This window comes from Cherax quadricarinatus, chromosome 67, assembly GCF_038502225.1.
Source record: "Cherax quadricarinatus isolate ZL_2023a chromosome 67, ASM3850222v1, whole genome shotgun sequence".
NCBI lineage: Eukaryota > Metazoa > Arthropoda > Malacostraca > Decapoda > Parastacidae > Cherax > Cherax quadricarinatus.
This window is the reverse complement of record NC_091358.1, coordinates 24,183,296-24,206,816: the sequence shown is the minus strand read 5'-3', so window position 1 is coordinate 24,206,816 and position 23,521 is coordinate 24,183,296. Positions and strand designations below refer to the sequence as shown.

Genomic DNA, 23,521 nt, shown 5'->3' with positions numbered 1-23,521 from the left:
AGGGATACTAATACCATCTTCCGTGGCAACACACTTGTTTCCAAGTGTATTGATGAGTTGATGAAGCTGGTTGGTCACCACTACCTGCGCTCAACGCTCAAACCCACACTCGATCTCATCTTCCGTGAGCGTAAACCTTGTGAGATCGACCCAACCAAACTACAGCAAGGAGAAAGTCGAGAAGCAAACCTAACTAATCTTAAGGTATGTTTGTATTTAATACGATAGTTACCCTTCTTCCACTGGTGAAGGGCTCTTGATCCAAGGAAAAGAGAGCCAGGAAGCAAACCTAACTTAATATTAAATTTTTTTTTTAACACATCGGCCATATTCCACTGAGGCAGGATGACCCAATAAGAAAAAAAACAACAAAAAGAAAGAAAAACCCAAAAAGAAAGAAAAGCCCAAAAAGAAAGAAATATTAATTTAAACACAGGTCTTCATCAACATTCATGAGGGTTTAGGGGATCAAGAACCTCGTGAATGTTGAAAAATCGTGAATGTTTGGTGCCCCAATATATTGTAAGGAAATATAATACAATACTGCTTCCTTAACCTATTGAACCATGAACAATCATAAAACACATGAAAACATTGTAAAATATTGTACTAGTGCCAGCCCTTTGGTAAAGAAGGTGAGAAAAACTATAGAATTCAAGAAAGAACTCGTAGCAGAGTACCAAAGTGGAGGAGGAAGTGATTCACTGATTCTGCGATATGTATGATACTAAAGCAGCAGGAGTCGATAAAGGCTATAGCGCCAACCAGCGATAAAATGTAGCATTAACAGTGTAGCAAGTAAGTGAAGCGATTAATCAAAAGAAAAAGGACAGCACGAACCTAACTCCTCCAATGTTGTTGGAGTTATATAGGGTGACTGACAACACCACCATCTCTAGTCTCTACCACCTCCACCACCACTATGTATCGCATATGTCTCAGTGGCCCTTATACACCCAACAACAACAACAACAACACAGCAACATTCGTGACATACTTAATGACGTATTTTATTCATTCTAGAGTATATGTCACTATTACAAAAAAAGTTATTTTTAAAAGATGGTAGTTTTACTCCTTTTGTAATAAAGAGTTCGGGATACATAAATACACACCTTAAAATAAATTAATCTTTAATATTATATAAAAATCAACTTTCTTTGGTCTAGAGGTATTTGAACTAACATCTGATAATATATACATGTTACGGAGACGGTTGGAGGCAGCGGAGATGTCCTGTCTAAGGGCAATGTGTGGTGTAAATATTATGCAAAAAATTCGGAGTGTGGAAATTAGGAGAAGGTGTGGAGTTAATAAAAGTATTAGTCAGAGGGCAGAAGAGGGGTTGTTGAGGTGGTTTGGTCATTTAGAGAGAATGGATCACAGTAGAATGACATGGAAAGCATATAAATCTATAGGGGAAGGAAGGCGGGGTAGGGGTCGTCCTCGAAAGGGTTGGAGAGAGGGGGTAAAGGAGGTTTTGTGGGTAAGGGGCTTGGATTTCCAGCAAGCGTGCGTGAGCGTGTTAGATAGGAGTGAATGGAGACGAATGGTACTTGGGACCTGACGATCTGTTGGAGTGTGAGCAGGGTAATATTTAGTGAAGGGATTCAGGGAAACCGGTTATTTTCATATAGTCGGACTTGAGTCCTGGAAATGGGAAGTACAATGCCTGCACTTTAAAGGAGGGGTTTGGGATATTGGCAGTTTGGAGGGATATGTTGTGTATCTTTATATGTGTATGCTTCTGGACTGTTGTATTCTGAGCACCTCTGCAAAAACAGTGATAATGTGCGAGTGTGGTGAAGGTGTTGAATGATGATGAAGGTATTTTCTTTTTGGGGATTTTCTTTCTTTTTTGGGTCACCCTGCCTCGGTGGGAGACGGCCGACTTGTTGAAAAAAAAAAAAAAAAAAAAAAAAAAAAAAAAAAATTAGGATTTTACAAAAATAATAAATAATTCGTGACCCTACACAGGGTACAACTCTCTTGACACTACTGTGTCTATATATATATATATATATATATATATATATATATATATATATATATATATATATATATATATATATATATATATATATTTATATTTATATATATATATATATATATTTTTTTTTTTTTTTTTTTTTTTTTTTTTTTTTTTTTTTTTTTCAACAAGTCGGCCGTCTCCCACCGAGGCAGGGTGACCCAAAAAAGAAAGAAAATCCCCAAAAAGAAAATACTTTCATCATCATTCAACACTTTCACCACACTCGCACATTATCACTGTTTTTGCAGAGGTGCTCAGAATACAACAGTCTAGAAGCATACACATATAAAGATACACAACATATTCCTCCAAACTGCCAATATCCCAAACCCCTCCTTTAAAGTGCAGGCATTGTACTTCCCATTTCCAGGACTCAAGTCCGACTATATGAAAATAACCGGTTTCCCTGAATCCCTTCACTAAATATTACCCTGCTCACACTCCAACAGATCGTCAGGTTATATATATATATATATATATATATATATATATATATATATATATATATATATATATATATATATATATATATATATATATATATATATATCTATATATATATATATATATATATATATATATATATATATATCTATATATATATATCTATATATATCTATATATTGGTAGTAGGTTGGTAGACAGCAACCACCCAGGGAGGTACTACCGTCCTGCCAAGTGAGTGTAAAACGAAGCCTGTGATTGTTTTACATGATGGTAGGATTGCTGATGTCTTTTGTCTGTCTCATAAATATGCAAGATTACAGGCATGTCTTGCTACTTCTACTTACACTTAGGTCACACTACACATACATGTACACATTTATTTATACACACTCATCTGAGTTTTCTTTGATTTTATCTTAATAGTTCTTGGTCTTATTAATTTTCCTTTTATATCCATGGGGAAGTGGAATAAGAATCTTTCCTCCGTAAGCCATGCGTGTTGTAAAAGTCAACTAAAATGCCGGGAACAATGGGCTAGTAACCCCTTTTCCTGTAAAGATTACTAAAAAGAATAAGAAGAAGAAAATTGTCAAAGTGGGAAGTCTGAATGTGCGTGGATGTTGTGCAGATGATAAGAAAGAGATGATTGTGGATGTTATGAATGAGAAGAAGCTGGATGTCCTGGCTTTAAGTGAAACAAAGCTGAAGGGGGTGGGAGAGTTTCAGTGGAGAGGAATAAATGGGATTAGGTCAGGGGTTTCAAATAGAGTTAGAGCTAAAGAAGGAGTAGCAATAATGTTGAAGGATAAGCTATGGCAGGAAAAGAGGGACTATAAATGTATTAATTCAAGGATTATGTGGAGTAAAATAAAGATTGGATGTGAAAAGTGGGTTATAATAAGCGTGTATGCACCTGGAGAAGAGAGAAGTGTAGAGGAGAGAGAGAGATTTTGGGAAATGTTGAGTGAATGCGTGGGGAGTTTTGAATCAAGTGTGAGAGTAATGGTGGTTGGGGATTTTAATGCTAAAGTGGGTAAAAATGTTATGGAGGGAGTAGTAGGTAAATTTGGGGTGCCAGGGGTAAATGTAAATGGGGAGCCTTTAATTGAGCTATGTGTAGAAAGAAATTTGGTAATAAGTAATACATATTTTATGAAAAAGAGGATAAATAAATATACAAGGTATGATGTAGCACGTAATGAAAGTAGTTTATTAGATTATGTATTGGTGGATAAAAGGTTGATGGGTAGGCTCCAGGATGTACATGTTTATAGAGGGGCAACTGATATATCGGATCATTATTTAGTTGTAGCTACAGTTAGAGTAAGAGGTAGATGGGAAAAGAGGAAGGTGGCAACAACAAGTAAGAGGGAGGTGAAAGTGTATAAACTAAGGGAGGAGGAAGTTCGGGTGAGATATAAGCGACTATTGGCAGAAAGGTGGGCTAGTGCAAAGATGAGTAGTGGGGGGGTTGAAGAGGGTTGGAATAGTTTTAAAAATGCAGTATTAGAATGTGGGGCAGAAGTTTGTGGTTATAGGAGGGTGGGGGCAGGAGGAAAGAGGAGTGATTGGTGGAATGATGAAGTAAAGGGTGTGATAAAAGAGAAAAAGGTAGCTTATGAGAGGTTTTTACAAAGCAGAAGTGTTATAAGAAGAGCAGAGTATATGGAGAGTAAAAGAAAGGTAAAGAGAGTGGTGAGAGAGTGCAAAAGGAGAGCAGATGATAGAGTGGGAGAGGCACTGTCAAGAAATTTTAATGAAAATAAGAAAAAATTTTGGAGTGAGTTAAACAAGTTAAGAAAGCCTAGGGAAAATATGGATTTGTCAGTTAAAAACAGAGTAGGGGAGTTAGTAGATGGGGAGATGGAGGTATTGGGTAGATGGCGAGAATATTTTGAGGAACTTTTAAATGTTAAGGAAGAAACAGAGGCAGTAATTTCATGCACTGGTCAGGGAGGTATACCATCTTTTAGGAGTGAAGAAGAGCAGAATGTAAGTGTGGGGGAGGTACGTGAGGCATTACGTAAAATGAAAGGGGGTAAAGCAGCTGGAACTGATGGGATCATGACAGAAATGTTAAAAGCAGGGGGGGATATAGTGTTGGAGTGGTTGGTACTTTTGTTTAATAAATGTATGAAAGAGGGGAAGGTACCTAGGGATTGGCAGAGAGCATGTATAGTCCCTTTATATAAAGGGAAAGGGGACAAAAGAGACTGTAAAAATTATAGAGGAATAAGCTTACTGAGTATACCAGGAAAAGTGTACGGTAGGGTTATAATTGAAAGAATTAGAGGTAAGACAGAATGTAGGATTGCGGATGAGCAAGGAGGTTTTAGAGTGGGTAGGGGATGTGTAGATCAGGTGTTTACATTGAAGCATATATGTGAACAGTATTTAGATAAAGATAGGGAAGTTTTTATTGCATTTATGGATTTAGAAAAGGCATATGATAGAGTGGATAGAGGAGCAATGTGGCAGATGTTGCAAGTATATGGAATAGGTGGTAAGTTATTAAATGCTGTAAAGAGTTTTTATGAGGATAGTGAGGCTCAGGTTAGGGTGTGTAGAAGAGAGGGAGACTACTTCCCGGTAAAAGTAGGTCTTAGACAGGGATGTGTAATGTCACCATGGTTGTTTAATATATTTATAGATGGGGTTGTAAAGGAAGTAAATGCTAGGGTGTTTGGGAGAGGGGTGGGATTAAATTATGGGGAATCAAATTCAAAATGGGAATTGACACAGTTACTTTTTGCTGATGATACTGTGCTTATGGGAGATTCTAAAGAAAAATTGCAAAGGTTAGTGGATGAGTTTGGGAATGTGTGTAAAGGTAGAAAGTTGAAAGTGAACATAGAAAAGAGTAAGGTGATGAGGGTGTCAAATGATTTAGATAAAGAAAAATTGGATATCAAATTGGGGAGGAGGAGTATGGAAGAAGTGAATGTTTTCAGATACTTGGGAGTTGACGTGTCGGCGGATGGATTTATGAAGGATGAGGTTAATCATAGAATTGATGAGGGAAAAAAGGTGAGTGGTGCGTTGAGGTATATGTGGAGTCAAAAAACGTTATCTATGGAGGCAAAGAAGGGAATGTATGAAAGTATAGTAGTACCAACACTCTTATATGGGTGTGAAGCTTGGGTGGTAAATGCAGCAGCGAGGAGACGGTTGGAGGCAGCGGAGATGTCCTGTTTAAGGGCAATGTGTGGTGTAAATATTATGCAGAAAATTCGGAGTGTGGAAATTAGGAGAAGGTGTGGAGTTAATAAAAGTATTAGTCAGAGGGCAGAAGAGGGGTTGTTGAGGTGGTTTGGTCATTTAGAGAGAATGGATCACAGTAGAATGACATGGAAAGCATATAAATCTATAGGGGAAGGAAGGCGGGGTAGGGGTCGTCCTCGAAAGGGTTGGAGAGAGGGGGTAAAGGAGGTTTTGTGGGTAAGGGGCTTGGACTTCCAGCAAGCGTGCGTGAGCGTGTTAGATAGGAGTGAATGGAGACGAATGGTACTTGGGACCTGACGATCTGTTGGAGTGTGAGCAGGGTAATATTTAGTGAAGGGATTCAGGGAAACCGGTTATTTTCATATAGTCGGACTTGAGTCCTGGAAATGGGAAGTACAATGCCTGCACTTTAAAGGAGGGGTTTGGGATATTGGCAGTTTGGAGGAATATGTTGTGTATCTTTATATGTGTATGCTTCTAGACTGTTGTATTCTGAGCACCTCTGCAAAAACAGTGATAATGTGCGAGTGTGGTGAAAGTGTTGAATGATGATGAAAGTATTTTCTTTTTGGGGATTTTCTTTCTTTTTTGGGTCACCCTGCCTCGGTGGGAGACGGCCGACTTGTTGAAAAAAAAAAAAAAAATATATATATATATATTTATATTTATATATATATATATATATATATATATATATATATATGGGAGCAAGGGGCTAGTAACCCCTTCTCCTGTATATATTACTAAATTTGAAAGGAGAAACTTTCGTTTTTCCTTTTGGGCCACCCCGCCTCGGTGGGATACGGCTGGTACGGTGAAAGAAAGAAGAAATAGATATATATATATATATATATATATATATATATATATATATATATATATATATATATATATATATATATCTATATATATATTTCTTTCTTTCTTTCTTTCAACACACCGGCCGTATCCCACCGAGGCGGGGTGGCCCAAAAGGAAAAACGAAAGTTTCTCCTTTTACATTTAGTAATATATACAGGAGAAGAGGTTACTAGCTCCTTGCTCCCGGCATTTTAGTCGCCTCTTACAACACGCATGGCTTACGGAGGAAGAATTCTGTTCCACTTCCCCTTGGAGGTAAGAGGAAATAAAGAAGAACAAGAACTAGAAAGAAAATAGAAGAAAACCCAAAGGGGTGTGTATATATATGCTTGTACATGTATGTGTAGTGTGACCTAAGTGTAAGTAGAAGTAGCAAGACATACCTGAAATCTTGCATGTGTATGAGACAGATAAAAAAAGACACCAGCAATCTTACCATCGTGTAAAACAATTACAGGCTTCAGTTTTACACTCACTTGGCAGGACGGTAGTACCTCCCTGGGCGGTTGCTGTCTACCAACCTACTACCTAGAATATATATATTTTTTTTTTTTTTTTTTTTTTTCAACAAGTCGGCCGTCTCCCACCGAGGCAGGGTGACCCAAAAAAGAAAGAAAATCTCCAAAAAGAAAATACTTTCATCATCATTCAACACTTTCACCACACTCGCACATTATCACTGTTTTTGCAGAGGTGCTCAGAATACAACAGTCTAGAAGCATACACATATAAAGATACACAACATATCCCTCCAAACTGCCAATATCCCAAACCCCTCCTTTAAAGTGCAGGCATTGTACTTCCCATTTCCAGGACTCAAGTCCGACTATATGAAAATAACCGGTTTCCCTGAATCCCTTCACTAAATATTACCCTGCTCACACTCCAACAGATCGTCAGGTCCCAAGTACCATTCGTCTCCATTCACTCCTATCTAACACGCTCACGCACGCTTGCTGGAAGTCCAAGCCCCTTACCCACAAAACCTCCTTTACCCCCTCTCTCCAACCCTTTCGAGGATGACCCCTACCCCGCCTTCCTTCCCCTATAGATTTATATGCTTTCCATGTCATTCTACTTTGATCCATTCTCTCTAAATGACCAAACCACCTCAACAACCCCTCCTCTGCCCTCTGACTAATACTTTTATTAACTCCACACCTTCTCCTAATTTCCACACTCCGAATTTTCTGCATAATATTTACACCACACATTGCCCTTAAACAGGACATCTCCACTGCCTCCAACCGTCTCCTCGCTGCTGCATTTACCACCCAAGCTTCACACCCATATAAGAGTGTTGGTACTACTATACTTTCATACATACCCTTCTTTGCCTCCATAGATAACGTTTTTTGACTCCGCATATACCTCAACGCACCACTCACCTTTTTTCCCTCATCAATTCTATGATTAACCTCATCCTTCATAAATCCATCCGCCGACACGTCAACTCCCAAGTATCTGAAAACATTCACTTCTTCCATACTCCTCCTCCCCAATTTGATATCCAATTTTTCTTTATCCAAATCATTTGACACCCTCATCACCTTACTCTTTTCTATGTTCACTTTCAACTTTCTACCTTTACACACATTCCCAAACTCATCCACTAACCTTTGCAATTTTTCTTTAGAATCTCCCATAAGCACAGTATCATCAGCAAAAAGTAACTGTGTCAATTCCCATTTTGAATTTGATTCCCCATAATTTAATCCCACCCCTCTCCCAAACACCCTAGCATTTACTTCCTTTACAACCCCATCTATAAATATATTAAACAACCATGGTGACATTACACATCCCTGTCTAAGACCTACTTTTACCGGGAAGTAGTCTCCCTCTCTTCTACACACCCTAACCTGAGCCTCACTATCCTCATAAAAACTCTTTACAGCATTTAATAACTTACCACTTATTCCATATACTTGCAACATCTGCCACATTGCTCCTCTATCCACTCTATCATATGCCTTTTCTAAATCCATAAATGCAATAAAAACTTCCCTATCTTTATCTAAATACTGTTCACATATATGCTTCAATGTAAACACCTGATCTACACATCCCCTACCCACTCTAAAACCTCCTTGCTCATCCGCAATCCTACATTCTGTCTTACCTCTAATTCTTTCAATTATAACCCTACCGTACACTTTTCCTGGTATACTCAGTAAGCTTATTCCTCTATAATTTTTACAGTCTCTTTTGTCCCCTTTCCCTTTATATAAAGGGACTATACATGCTCTCTGCCAATCCCTAGGTACCTTCCCCTCTTTCATACATTTATTAAACAAAAGTACCAACCACTCCAACACTATATCCCCCCCTGCTTTTAACATTTCTGTCATGATCCCATCAGTTCCAGCTGCTTTACCCCCTTTCATTTTACGTAATGCCTCACGTACCTCCCCCACACTTACATTCTGCTCTTCTTCACTCCTAAAAGATGGTATACCTCCCTGACCAGTGCATGAAATTACTGCCTCTGTTTCTTCCTTAATATTTAAAAGTTCCTCAAAATATTCTCGCCATCTACCCAATACCTCCATCTCCCCATTTACTAACTCCCCTACTCTGTTTTTAACTGACAAATCCATATTTTCCCTAGGCTTTCTTAACTTGTTTAACTCACTCCAAAATTTTTTCTTATTTTCATTAAAATTTCTTGACAGTGCCTCTCCCACTCTATCATCTGCTCTCCTTTTGCACTCTCTCACCACTCTCTTTACCTTTCTTTTACTCTCCATATACTCTGCTCTTCTTATAACACTTCTGCTTTGTAAAAACCTCTCATAAGCTACCTTTTTCTCTTTTATCACACCCTTTACTTCATCATTCCACCAATCACTCCTCTTTCCTCCTGCCCCCACCCTCCTATAACCACAAACTTCTGCCCCACATTCTAATACTGCATTTTTAAAACTATTCCAACCCTCTTCAACCCCCCCACTACTCATCTTTGCACTAGCCCACCTTTCTGCCAATAGTCGCTTATATCTCACCCGAACTTCTTCCTCCCTTAGTTTATACACTTTCACCTCCCTCTTACTTGTTGTTGCCACCTTCCTCTTTTCCCATCTACCTCTTACTCTAACTGTAGCTACAACTAAATAATGATCCGATATATCAGTTGCCCCTCTATAAACATGTACATCCTGGAGCCTACCCATCAACCTTTTATCCACCAATACATAATCTAATAAACTACTTTCATTACGTGCTACATCATACCTTGTATATTTATTTATCCTCTTTTTCATAAAATATGTATTACTTATTACCAAATTTCTTTCTACACATAGCTCAATTAAAGGCTCCCCATTTACATTTACCCCTGGCACCCCAAATTTACCTACTACTCCTTCCATAACATTTTTACCCACTTTAGCATTGAAATCCCCAACCACCATTACTCTCACACTTGATTCAAAACTCCCCACGCATTCACTCAACATTTCCCAAAATCTCTCTCTCTCCTCTACACTTCTCTCTTCTCCAGGTGCATACACGCTTATTATAACCCACTTTTCACATCCAATCTTTATTTTACTCCACATAATCCTTGAATTAATACATTTATAGTCCCTCTTTTCCTGCCATAGCTTATCCTTCAACATTATTGCTACTCCTTCTTTAGCTCTAACTCTATTTGAAACCCCTGACCTAATCCCATTTATTCCTCTCCACTGAAACTCTCCCACTCCCTTCAGCTTTGTTTCACTTAAAGCCAGGACATCCAGCTTCTTCTCATTCCTAACATCCACAATCATCTCTTTCTTATCATCTGCACAACATCCACGCACATTCAGACTTCCCACTTTGACAATTTTCTTCTTCTTATTCTTTTTAGTAATCTTTACAGGAAAAGGGGTTACTAGCCCATTGTTCCCGGCATTTTAGTTGACTTTTACAACACGCATGGCTTACGGAGGAAAGATTCTTATTCCACTTCCCCATGGATATAAAAGGAAAATTAATAAGACCAAGAACTATTAAGATAAAATCAAAGAAAACTCAGATGAGTGTGTATAAATAAATGTGTACATGTATGTGTAGTGTGACCTAAGTGTAAGTAGAAGTAGCAAGACATATATATATATATATATATATATATATATATATATATATATCTATGCTAAAATAATAAATTAAGTAACATTTAGAATAATAAATTACAATCAACTGCGTTTCTCACGACACTTGTCCGAGTTGTGACGCTCTTTCTCCACCGTGTCACTTGACACCCTTTTCTCCGTGTAATACACACTTTCGCAACCGTGTCACACTTGACACCCTTGTCTCTGCGTCACACTACCCGCATAGCGTCTTTATCGAGGCCAGTCACATGACACTATTCAATGTACACTACAACCAAGCCATCTTCAGTGTCACACGACACCCTTTTCTTCTCAGTGTTCCACTACGGTCCTGTAGCATATATCAGTGTTCCACTCCATCATACTTGCTTAAGTGTCACACTACAGTCCTAGCCCAGTTCAGTGTAACACTCCAACCTTTTCTTCATGTAATGTCCCACTAAACAGCATCCGATGACTCCGGCCCACAGTTGACCAGCGTAGGCGGTGAGTCCGCAGACATCACCGGTAGTCCTGTAAATACTCTCTAAGGCCGGTAGAAGTACACCGTAAGATGGTCTGGTGAGTACTATCTACCGCCTTCAAGACCAGTTGACACACCGCAAGGTGGTTCGGTTAATCCTGCTTGCCGAACACCATGCTGCAAGCTCACTGAATGCGGCCGTCAAGTAACTGAGGCCAACAGACTCAGTGAGCTGTGGTGAGCGCTTCCTCTAACGCCAGTAGAAGCCAGTAGAATACTCTCTACTGCCAGTAGATGTGTACCATTAGGTGTTCAGGTACCTACTGCTTCTAAGGCCAGTAGATGTGTACCATTAGGGGTTCAGGTACCTACTGCTTAGATACGTACCGTGAGGTGCTCAGGTACTTAATGCTTACATGCGTACCGTGAGGTGCTCAGGTACATAATGCTCTAAGGCCGGCTCAGCAGTCCCCACATTGGGTTTGATGACGTACCCAGTGGTACTGCCGGCCGGCAGGTTAACTATTTAACCGCTAGTTTGGTAGGGGGCCGCAACAGTCACGTTTCTATGTTATTAATATTGTTTATTATGTCAGATGAAACGTGATAGTTAAATAAGCCGTAGAGTTGATATTAGTGTCATATTGAAGGACTGTCTTGTCTTGTCTCCAAACAAACTCTGCCCCCGTCATAATTCCTAACATATGTAATGACATATTTTAAATATGATTGAGCAGCTGGGAAGTCACCAGTGTTCGAAGCCTCGAAAGTGGAAAACACGAATGTTGAGAGAGACCTGTATTAAATTATGATTGTTTTATATAAAGTTACAATTTGTTGAAGTACTTTTGATCTTTGGGGATACAGCGTTGTATGATCCTTATGGGTTTAGTGCTTAGTTATGATTATGATAAAAATTTTGATCTCTGGAACTGGAGCTGTTTTCTCTTTCCTCATGTCAAACATGATTACCTTCCAGTTCCACCAACTGCTGTTTGAGGGTTTATTATCTTTCCTGAGTACAATGGTACCCAGAGTTTCGGCCATAATTTGTTCCAGAAGGCTGTTCGAGTACTGTTACTGAACGAATTTGTACCCATAAGGAATAATGTAAATTAGATTAGCCCGTTTCAGACCCCCAAAAATACACTTTCATAAGCACTTATAATAATACACTTACATAATTGTTCTAGTTGGGAGCTATATGAAACTCGGGGTACCACTATATGTATTAATAATAATTTGACAGTGTCATTATCTGGCAGCCTTCACACATAATGCCTTGTAATTTTATTTTTATTATTTTTTTTTTATTATCACACCGGCCGATTCCCACCAAGGCAGGGTGGCCCGAAAAAGAAAAACTTTCACCATCATTCACTCCATCACTGTCTTGCCAGAAGGGTGCTTTACACTACAGTTTTTAAACTGCAACATTAACACCCCTCCTTCAGAGTGCAGGCACTGTACTTCCCATCTCCAGGACTCAAGTCCGGCCTGCCGGTTTCCCTGAATCCCTTCATAAATGTTACTTTGCTCACACTCCAACAGCACGTCAAGTATTAAAAACCATTTGTCTCCATTCACTCCTATCAAACACGCTCACGCATGCCTGCTGGAAGTCCAAGCCCCTCGCACACAAAACCTCCTTTACCCCCTCCCTCCAACCCTTCCTAGGCCGACCCCTACCCCGCCTTCCTTCCACTACAGACTGATACACTCTTGAAGTCATTCTGTTTCGCTCCATTCTCTCTACATGTCCGAACCACCTCAACAACCCTTCCTCAGCCCTCTGGACAACAGTTTTGGTAATCCCGCACCTCCTCCTAACTTCCAAACTACGAATTCTCTGCATTATATTCACACCACACATTGCCCTCAGACATGACATCTCCACTGCCTCCAGCCTTCTCCTCGCTGCAACATTCATCACCCACGCTTCACACCCATATAAGAGCGTTGGTAAAACTATACTCTCATACATTCCCCTCTTTGCCTCCAAGGACAAAGTTCTTTGTCTCCACAGACTCCTAAGTGCACCACTCACTCTTTTTCCCTCATCAATTCTATGATTCACCTCATCTTTCATAGACCCATCCGCTGACACGTCCACTCCCAAATATCTGAATACGTTCACCTCCTCCATACTCTCTCCCTCCAATCTGATATTCAATCTTTCATCACCTAATCTTTTTGTTATCCTCATAACCTTACTCTTTCCTGTATTCACCTTTAATTTTCTTCTTTTGCACACCCTACCAAATTCATCCACCAATCTCTGCAACTTCTCTTCAGAATCTCCCAAGAGCACAGTGTCATCAGCAAAGAGCAGCTGTGACAACTCCCACTTTGTGTGTGATTCTTTATCTTTTAACTCCACGCCTCTTGACAAGACCCTCGCATTTACTTCTCTTACAACCCCATCTATAAATATATTAAACAACCACGATGACATCACACATCCTTGTCTAAGGCCTACTTTTACTGGGAAAAAATTTCCCTCTTTCCTACATACTCTAACTTGAGCCTCACTATCCTCGTAAAAACTCTTCACTGCTTTCAGTAACCTACCTCCTACACCATACACTTGCAACATCTGCCACATTGCCCCCCTATCCACCCTGTCATACGCCTTTTCCAAATCCATAAATGCCACAAAGACCTCTTTAGCCTTATCTAAATACTGTTCACTTATATGTTTCACTGTAAACACCTGGTCCACACACCCCCTACCTTTCCTAAAGCCTCCTTGTTCATCTGCTATCCTATTCTCCGTCTTACTCTTAATTCTTTCAATTATAACTCTACCATACACTTTACCAGGTACACTCAAGAGACTTATCCCCCTATAATTTTTGCACTCTCTTTTATCCCCTTTGCCTTTATACAAAGGAACTATGCATGCTCTCTGCCAATCCCTAGGTACCTTACCCTCTTCCATACATTTATTAAATAATTGCACCAACCACTCCAAAACTATATCCCCACCTGCTTTTAACATTTCTATCTTTATCCCATCAATCCCGGCTGCCTTACCCCCTTTCATTTTACCTACTGCCTCACGAACTTCCCCCACACTCACAACTGGTTCTTCCTCACTCCTACAAGATGTTATTCCTCCTTGCCCTATACACGAAATCACAGCTTCCCTATCTTCATCAACATTTAACAATTCCTCAAAATATTCCTTCCATCTTCCCAATACCTCTAACTCTCCATTTAATAACTCTCCTCTCCTATTTTTAACTGACAAATCCATTTGTTCTCTAGGCTTTCTTAACTTGTTAATCTCACTCCAAAACTTTTTCTTATTTTCAACAAAATTTGTTGATAACATCTCACCCACTCTCTCATTTGCTCTCTTTTTACATTGCCTTGTAATGTTACCTTTTTTTACTACATGTCAGCCATCACTAGTCCGGCATCATTGGGACCTGTAGTGTGTCAGATTAGTGAGTTTACCAGATTACAGAGTGGTTAGGTTTGAATACACTTAATTAACCTATCATTAGAGACTCTGCTACATCTTCCTTATTTTCATCACTGCTTTCTCCTCCACTGGCTTGCTGATGTGGATTTACAACCATCTGCACAATTTCTGAGTCAGTATATTGATGAAATTTGAAATTATGCTAGCCGGAATTAGTGCCGGATTACTGATGGAACCGGATAACTGATTGCCGGATTAGTGATGGCTGACCTGTATTAATATTGCTATACCATTCCCAGAAGATGAGGAATTTGACACTTGCAACACCTGAGTAGGCTTGAAGATATTTTTTAAGTAAGAACTAGAAATAATGTATATAAATTAGATAAGCTTAGGTCACACTACACATGCATATACAAGCATATATATACACATACCCCTCTGGGTTTTCTATTTTCTTACTAGTTCTTGTTCTTGTTTATTTCTTCTTATCTCCATGGTGAAGTGGAACAGAATTCTTTCTCCGTCAGTCATGTGTGTCTTAAGAGGCGACTAAAATCCCTGGAACAAGGAGCTAGTAACCCCCTTCTCCTGTATACATTACTAAATTTAAAATGAGAAACTCATTTTACCTCATGGGGCACCCTGTCTCGGTGGGATACAGCCAGTTTGTAGAAAGAAGAAATTAGATAAACTGAGATTAAGAAAGGAGGTAGGTAAGTAGAGGTTGGCTCTGTTTATATGGCTCTTAGCATCCCCTTGTGTGGTAAGTGAATGTAGCTGGCTGCTGGAAGTGTTTTTTTTTTTTTACCAGATTTGTCTAAAATGCCTAATAATGTGTTAACACTCTCATATACAGTGGACCCCCGCATAACGATGGCATCACATAGCGATTTTTCCGCATACCGCTTACTTTTAACGCAAAATTTTTGCCGCGCATACCGATTAAAAACCCGCTCACCGATTTTCGTCCGAGACGCGTCCAATGTGCCCTCACATGTGCCGCCCGTCCCATTGTTTACCAGCCAGCCTCCGCGGTAACATCCAAGCATACACTCGGAATATTTCGTATTATTACAGTGTTTTCGGTGCTGTTTCTGGAAAATAAGTGACCATGGGCCCCAAGAAAGCTTCTAGTGCCAACCCTGTGGTAAAAAGGGTGAGAATTAGTATGGAAATTAAGAAAGATTTTGAAGGGTTTGGGGCTAACCCTGAGAAGCCTATGCCAGTTGTGGAATCCATTGTGCCTACTTCAAAGATTAAGGAAATGTGTGCACAGTGGGTTGAACTGCAAACCTTTATAGATGAAAATCACCCTGACACAGCTGTTGCAAGCCGTGCTGGTGACTATTTCAATGACAATGTTGTGGCCCATTTTAGACAAATCGTAAAGGAACGGGAGGTACAGAGCTCTATGGACAGATTTGTTGTGCGACAGAGGTCCAGTGACTCTCAAGCTGGTCCTAGTGGCATTAAAAGAAGAAGGGAAGTAACCCCGGAAAAGGACTTGCTACCTCAAGTCGTAATGGAAGGGGATTCCCCTTCTAAACAGTAAGAAGATAATGCTCTCCCCTCCTCCCATCCCATCAATCATCACCAGATCTTCAATAAAAGTAAGTGTCATGTAATTGTGCATGCCTTTTTCAGTTTGTGTGTATTAAAATTAACATTTCATGTGGTAAAAAAAATTTTTTTTCATACTTTTGGGCGTCTTGCACGGATTAATTTTATTTCCATTATTTCTTATGGGGAAAATTCATTCGCATAACGATTATTTCGCATAACAATTATCCCTCTTGCACGGATTAAAATCGTTAACCGGGGGTCCACTGTATACTGTATTTTACAGTAAACAAGACCATCTGTTGTTGAAGATCCCTAACCCCCTCAAATTTTGACTGGCTAAATTTTGGAAAAAGAAGATAAACAGTATCCATGGTGTTACAAAAAGTGCGATTTCTAATAATGATAGAGATCTCCAGTGAATACTAGAAAGGACTGCCCTTCTAGCATCCAGCCTGTTACTGGGTTTTTGTAACAAGTAGTCAGTATCCTGGTCCAATTATCCATTAGAATTTAGTAAGATTCAATAGTGCTTCAGGATTACAACTAGTAGGCTACTAACTATAGAAATTAAAATTTAATAAGTCTATTAATAACAAAGTTGTCTAGGCGTATATTATCGAAGTAAATTAAATTAATCAATTGAATATAATATAGGACACAAGTTCCTACACTTCTCTCGTGTACAGTAGTATAGTGCTGAAGGCACATATCACATCTTTATGGCTTTTAAGTACTGTCTGGTACATAGTTAGCATTTAATAACATAATACAAATATATACAAGTAAGTTTGTATGTAAGTGCTCTAAGTAGTTCGCTGTCTCAAGACTTGAGACAGGTGCGGACGCTCTATACTGCCTTTAGGCAGTATAGAGCGTGAAGAAGCACCTTTCAATAGTAATGTGACCAAGTTTCAATAAGATAGCTCAAAAAACAACTGAGAAAAAATTTATTTACTTATAATCACACATATTGAACTGTATTTTCGTAATGGGACTTGGAGAAGCTGTTTTGGCATTATCTACGCATAAAACAATGCTAAACTGTATTTATCATGATTATCCGAACTGTAATTTATCCTTTCTTCATTCTTAAAAAAAATAAAGTTTGTATGGTTTTGACATTCAGCCAAATATCTGACTTTTGCCCTCACAAAAATAAAAAAACAAATTATGATATCTCAAAATGCTAATCATTTGTTTGTAAAACAATCTTTCCTTTATGTTGTCTGTGAATTTCATTGCATTCTTGCTATTATTAGCAAAAATACAGTCATATATATGTGAATAACTTACTTCCGAGATAATCCGCGAAACAGCCGGACCACCGATTTTTTTTCGAGAAAATAGCATTTTTCTCAGTCTTATACTGCATTATGAGTGTATATCATAGTTACCCATGTCTGTTTTCTTTAATATAAGGACCCTGGAGGTGAAAGAAGGAGAATGGAAGCCCATCCCTGACTATGGGAATATTATATTCCTGTGGGAACGCTCTAGGAATATGCCATATATTATTCATTCTGGAGTATTTACCATATTTCTTTGTTATTTATATTGTTTATTATGTCATATTAGATCAATTGTGATAGATAAATAAGCCGTAGAAGTTATAATAGCGTTATATTGAAGCATATTCCCCGGCCATCCTGAGACTGGAATTTTCCATGACGTCAGCAAAATGGTGCCAGGAGGTTCCTGGTTGGCTGGAAGTCTACGGATAAGTCCAACCCACTGTATTATGATGCCAGATCGTCAATTATTATCTTAGAAAGAGTAATACAATAAATACACGAAAAAAAACGGAAAAAAAATTAAAATTGACGACAGGTGAGCACACCTGCCGCAGGTGGTGACGTCACCCTAGGTGTTTTAAATGACCATAATTCCTTGTAGGAATGTCGTAGAACAATGATTCTTGTACCATTGTGTTGCCAGAGAGTTAAGCTATTTTTCTATAAGATTAATTCAATTTGTGAATTTTTCGACAAAATTTTTCTTTCGCGCTGAGCAGACGCTCTATACTGTCTAAAAGTCCTCACATAAACTAACTTCTTAACTAACCTGGCAATCAGAACAGCTTGCTTGAACAATAAAACGACTGATAAGCCGAACAGCAATATTACAAGCAATTGCAACACAAAATCAGGAACAAGGAGATAATATAACGACACTAAGTAGGGACCATCTGCAGATCCTCCACAAAAGTCACAGAAACTCCCATATTACTGATTAGAAAAATCCACGACTGTGACAGTCCACAGATATTTTTTTTTTTTATTCTCTCAACAAGTTGGCTGTCTCCCACTGAGGCAGGGTGACCCAAAAAGAAAGAAAATCCCCAAAAATAAAATACTTTCATCATCATTCAACACTTTCACCTCACTCACACATAATCACTGTTTTTGCAAAGAACTACAGACCGATAGCACTAACATCCCATATCATAAAAATCTTTGAAAGGGTCCTAAGAAGCAAGATCACCACCCATCTAGAAACCCATCAGTTACACAACCCAGGGCAACATGGGTTTAGAACAGGTCGCTCCTGTCTGTCTCAACTATTGGATCACTACGACAAGGTCCTAGATGCACTAGAAGACAAAAATAATGCAGATGTAATATATACAGACTTTGCAAACGTCTTCAACAAGTGTGACCATGGCGTAATAGCGCACAAAATGCATGCTAAAGGAATAATGGGAAAAGTCGGTCGATGGATCTATAATTTCCTCACTAACAGAACACAGAGAGTAGTAGTCGACAGAGTAAAGTCCGAGGCAGCTACGGTGAAAAGCTCTGTTCCACAAGGCACAGTACTTGTTCCCATCTTGTTCCTCATCCTCATATCTGACATAGACAAGGATGTCAGCCACAGCACCATGTCTTCCTTTGCAGATGACACCCAAATCTGCATGACAGTGACTTCCACTGCAGACACTGCAAGGCTCCAGGTGGACATCAACCAAATCTTTCAGTGGGCTGCAGAAAACAATATGAAGTTTAACGATGAGAAATTTCAATTACTCAGATATGGCAAACACGAGGAAATTAAATCGTCATCAGAGTACAAAACAAATTCTGGCCACAAAATAGAGCGAAACACCAACGTCAAAGACCTGGGAGTGATCATGTCGGAGGATCTCACCTTCAAGGACCATAACATTGTATCAATCGCATCTGCTAGAAAAATGACAGGATGGATAATGAGAACCTTCAAAACTAGGGATGCCAAGCCCATGATGACACTCTTCAGGTCACTTGTTCTATCTAGGCTGGAATATTGCTGCACACTAACAGCACCTTTCAAGGCAGGTGAAATTGCTGACCTAGAAAATGTACAGAGAACCTTCACGGCGCGCATAACGGAGATAAAACACCTCAATTACTGGGAGTCCTTGAGGTTCCTGAACCTGTATTCCCTGGAATGCAGGCGGGAGAGATACATGATTATATACACCTGGAAAATCCTAGAGGGACTAGTACTGAACTTGCACACGAAAATCACTCACTACGAAAGCAAAAGACTTGGCAGACGATGTAACATCCCCCCAATGAAAAGCAGGGGTGTCACTAGCACATTAAGAGACCATACAATAAGTGTCAGGGGCCTGAGACTGCTCAACAGCCTCCCAGCATACATAAGGGGGATTACCAACAGACCCCTGGCAGTCTTCAAGCTGGCACTGGACAAGCACCAAAAGTCGGTTCCTGACCAGCCGGGCTGTGGCTCGTATGTTGGTTTGCGTGCAGCCAACAGTAACAGCCTGGTTGATCAGGCTCTGATCCACCAGGAGGCCTGGCCACAGACCGGGCCGTGGGGGCGTTGACCTCCGGAACTCTCTCCAGGTAAACTCCAGAGGTGCTCAGAACACAACAGTTTAGAACCATATACGTATAAAGATACACAGCATATCCCTCCAAACTGCTAATATCCCGAACCCCTCCTTTAGAGTGCAGGCATTGTACTTCCCATTTCCAGGACTCGAGTGCGGCTATATAAAAATAACTGGTTTCCCTGACTCCCTTCACTAAATATTACCCTGCTCACTGCAACTTATCGTCAGGTCCCAAATACCATTCGTCTCCATTCACTCCTATCGAACACGCTCATGCAAGCTTGCTGGAAGTCCAAGCCCCTCGCCCACAAAACCTCCCTTACCCCTTCCTTCCAACCATTTCGAGGACGACCCCTACCCCGCCTTCCTTCTCCTACAGATTTAAATGCTCTCCATGTCATTCTACTTTGATCCATTCTCTCTAAATGACCAAACCACCTCGACAACCCCTCTTCAGCCCTCTGACTAATACTTTTATTAACTCCACACCTTCTCCTAATTTCCACACTCCGATTTTCTGCATAATATTTACACCGCACATTGCCCTTAGACAGGACATCTCCACTGCCTCCAACCGCCTCCTCGTTACTGCATTCACAACCGAAGCTTCACACCCATATAAGAGTGTTGGTACTACTATACTTTCATACATTCCCTTCTTTGCCTCCATAGATAGTTTTTTGACTCCACATATACCTCAACGCACCACTCACCTTTTTTCCCTCATCAGTTCTATGATTAACCTCATCCTTCATAAATCCATCCGCCGACATGTCAACTCCCAAGTATCTGGAAGCATTCGCTTCTTTCATACTCCTCCTCCCCAATTTGATATCCAATTTTTCTTTATCTAAATCATTTGATGCCCTCATCACCTTACTCTTTTCTATGTTCAGTTTCAACTTTCTACCTTTACACACACACTCCCAAACTCATCTACTAACCTTTGCAATTTTTCTTTAGAATCTCCCATAAACACAGTATCATCAGCAAAAAGTAACTGTGTCAATTCCCATTTTGTATTTGATTCCCCATAATTTAATCCCACCCCTCTCCCGAACACCCTAGCATTTACTTCTTTTACAACCCCATCTATAACTATATTAAACAACCATGGTGACATTACATATCCCTGTCTAAGACCTACTTTTACCGGGAAGTAGTCTCCCTCTCTTCTACACACCCTAACCTGAGCCTCACTATCCTCATAAAAACTCTATACAGCATTTAGTAACTTACCACCTATTCCATATACTTGCAACATCTGCCACATTGCTCCTCTATCCACTCTATCATATGCCTTTTCTAAATCCATAAATGCAATAAAAACTTCCCTACCTTTATCTAAATACTGTTCACATATATGCTTCAATGTAAACACTTGATCTACACATCCCCTACCCACTCTGAAACCTCCTTGCTTATCCACAATCCTACATTCTGTCTTACCTCTAATTCTTTCAATAATAACCCTACCATACACTTTTCCTGGTATACTCAGTAAACTTATTCCTCTATAATTTTTTCAGTCTCTTTTGTCCCCCTTCCCTTTATATAAAGGGACTATACATGCTCTCTCCCAATCCCTAGGTACCTTGCCCTCTTTCATACATTTATTAAACAAAAGTACCAACCACTCCAACACAATATCCCCCTCTGCTTTTAACATTTCTGTCATGATCCCATCAGTTCCAGCTGCTTTACCCCCTTTCATTCTACGTGATGCCTCACGTACCTCCCCCACACTTACATTCTGCTCTTCTTCACTCCTAAAAGATGGTATACCTCCCTGGCCAGTGCATGAAATTACCACCTCCCTTTCTTCCTCAACATTTAAAAGTTCCTCAAAATATTCTCGCCATCTACCTAATACCTCCCTCTCCCCATCTACTAACTCCCCTACTCTGTTTTTAACTGACAAATCCATATGTTCCCTAGGCTTTCTTAACTTGTTTAACTCGCTCCAAATTTTTTTCTTATTTTCATTAAAATTTCTTGACAGTGCCTCTCCCACTCTATCATCTGCTCTCCTTTTGCACTCTCTCACCACTCTCTTCACCTTTCTTATACTCTCCATATACTCTGCTCTTCTTATAACACTCCTGCTTTGTAAAAACCTCTCATAAGCTAACTTTTTCTCTTTTATCACACCCTTTACTTCATCATTCCACCAATCACTCCTCTTTCCTCCTGCCCCCACCCTCCTATAACCACAAACTTCTGCCCACATTCTAATACCGCATTTTTAAAACTCCTGCAACCCTCTTCAACCCCCCCACTACTCATCTTTGCACTAGCCCACCTTTCTGCCAATAGTCGCTTATATCTCACCCGAACGTCCTCCTCCCTTAGTTTATACACATTCACTTCCCTCCTACTTGTTGTTGCCACCTTCCTCTTGTCCCATCTACCTCTTACTTTAACTGTAGCTACAACTAAATAATGATCCAATACATCAGTTGCCCCTCTATAAACATGTACATCCTGGAGCCTTCCCATCAACCTTTGTCCACTAATGCATAATCGAGGAAACTACTTTCATTACGTGCTACATCATACCTTGTATATTTATTTATCCTCTATTTCATAAAATATTTATTACTTATTACCAAATCTCTTTCTACACATAGCTCAATTAAAGGCTCCACATTTACATTTACCCCTGGCACCCCAAATTTACCTACTACTCCCTCCACAATATTTTTACCCACTTTAGCATTAAAATCCCCAACCACAAGTACTCTCACATTTGGTTCAAAACTCCCCATGCATTCACTCAACATTTCCGAAAATCTCTCTCTCTCTCCTCTACACTTCTCTCTTCTCCAGGTGCATATACGCTTACTGTAACCCACTTTTCACATCCAACCTTATTTTACTCCACATAATCCTTGAATTAATACATTTATAGTCACTCTTTTCCTGCCATATCTTATCCTTCAACAATATTGCTACTCCTTCTTTAGCTCTAACTCTATTTGAAACCCCTGACCTAATCCCATTTATTCCTCTCCACTGAAACTCTCCCACCCCCTTCAGCTTTGTTTCACTTTAAGCCAGGACATCCAGCTTCTCATTCATAACATCCACAATCATCTCTTTCTTATCATTTGCACAACATCCATGCACATTCAGACTTCCCACTTTGACAATTTTCTTCTTCTTATTCTTTTTAGTAATCTTTACAGGAAAAGGGGTTACTAGCCCATTGTTCCCGGCATTTTAGTTGACTTTTACAACACGCATGGTTTGCGGAGGAAAGATTCTTACTCCACTTCCTCATGGATATAAAAGGAAGAGTAATAAGACCAAGAACTATTAAAGATAAAATCAAAGAAAACTCAGATGAGTGTGTATAAATAAACATGTACATGTATGTGTAGTGTGACCTAAGTGTAAGTAGAAGCAGCAAGACATACCTGTAATCTTCTTCTTCTTTCAATGTACCAGCCGTATCCCACCGAGGCGGGGTGGCCCAAAAAAAAAAAACTAAAGTTTCTCCCTTTAAATTTAGTAATATATACAGGAGAAGAGGTTACTAGCACCTTGCTCCCGGCATTTTAGT

General features: G+C 39.6%; 1 protein-coding gene across 4 annotated transcripts in view; it reads left to right on the top strand.

Moving 5' to 3' along the window:
* RasGAP1 (Ras GTPase activating protein 1) overlaps positions 1-23,521 on the top strand; it is a gene marked incomplete at its 3' end in the record, with an annotated part of 149,662 nt that overhangs the window by 88,455 nt on the left and 37,686 nt on the right. For all 4 annotated transcript variants that reach the window (XM_070099462.1, XM_070099464.1, XM_070099463.1 and 1 more), the window contains 1 exon segment: positions 3-204. In XM_070099462.1, the coding sequence (XP_069955563.1) occupies positions 3-204 (202 nt within the window).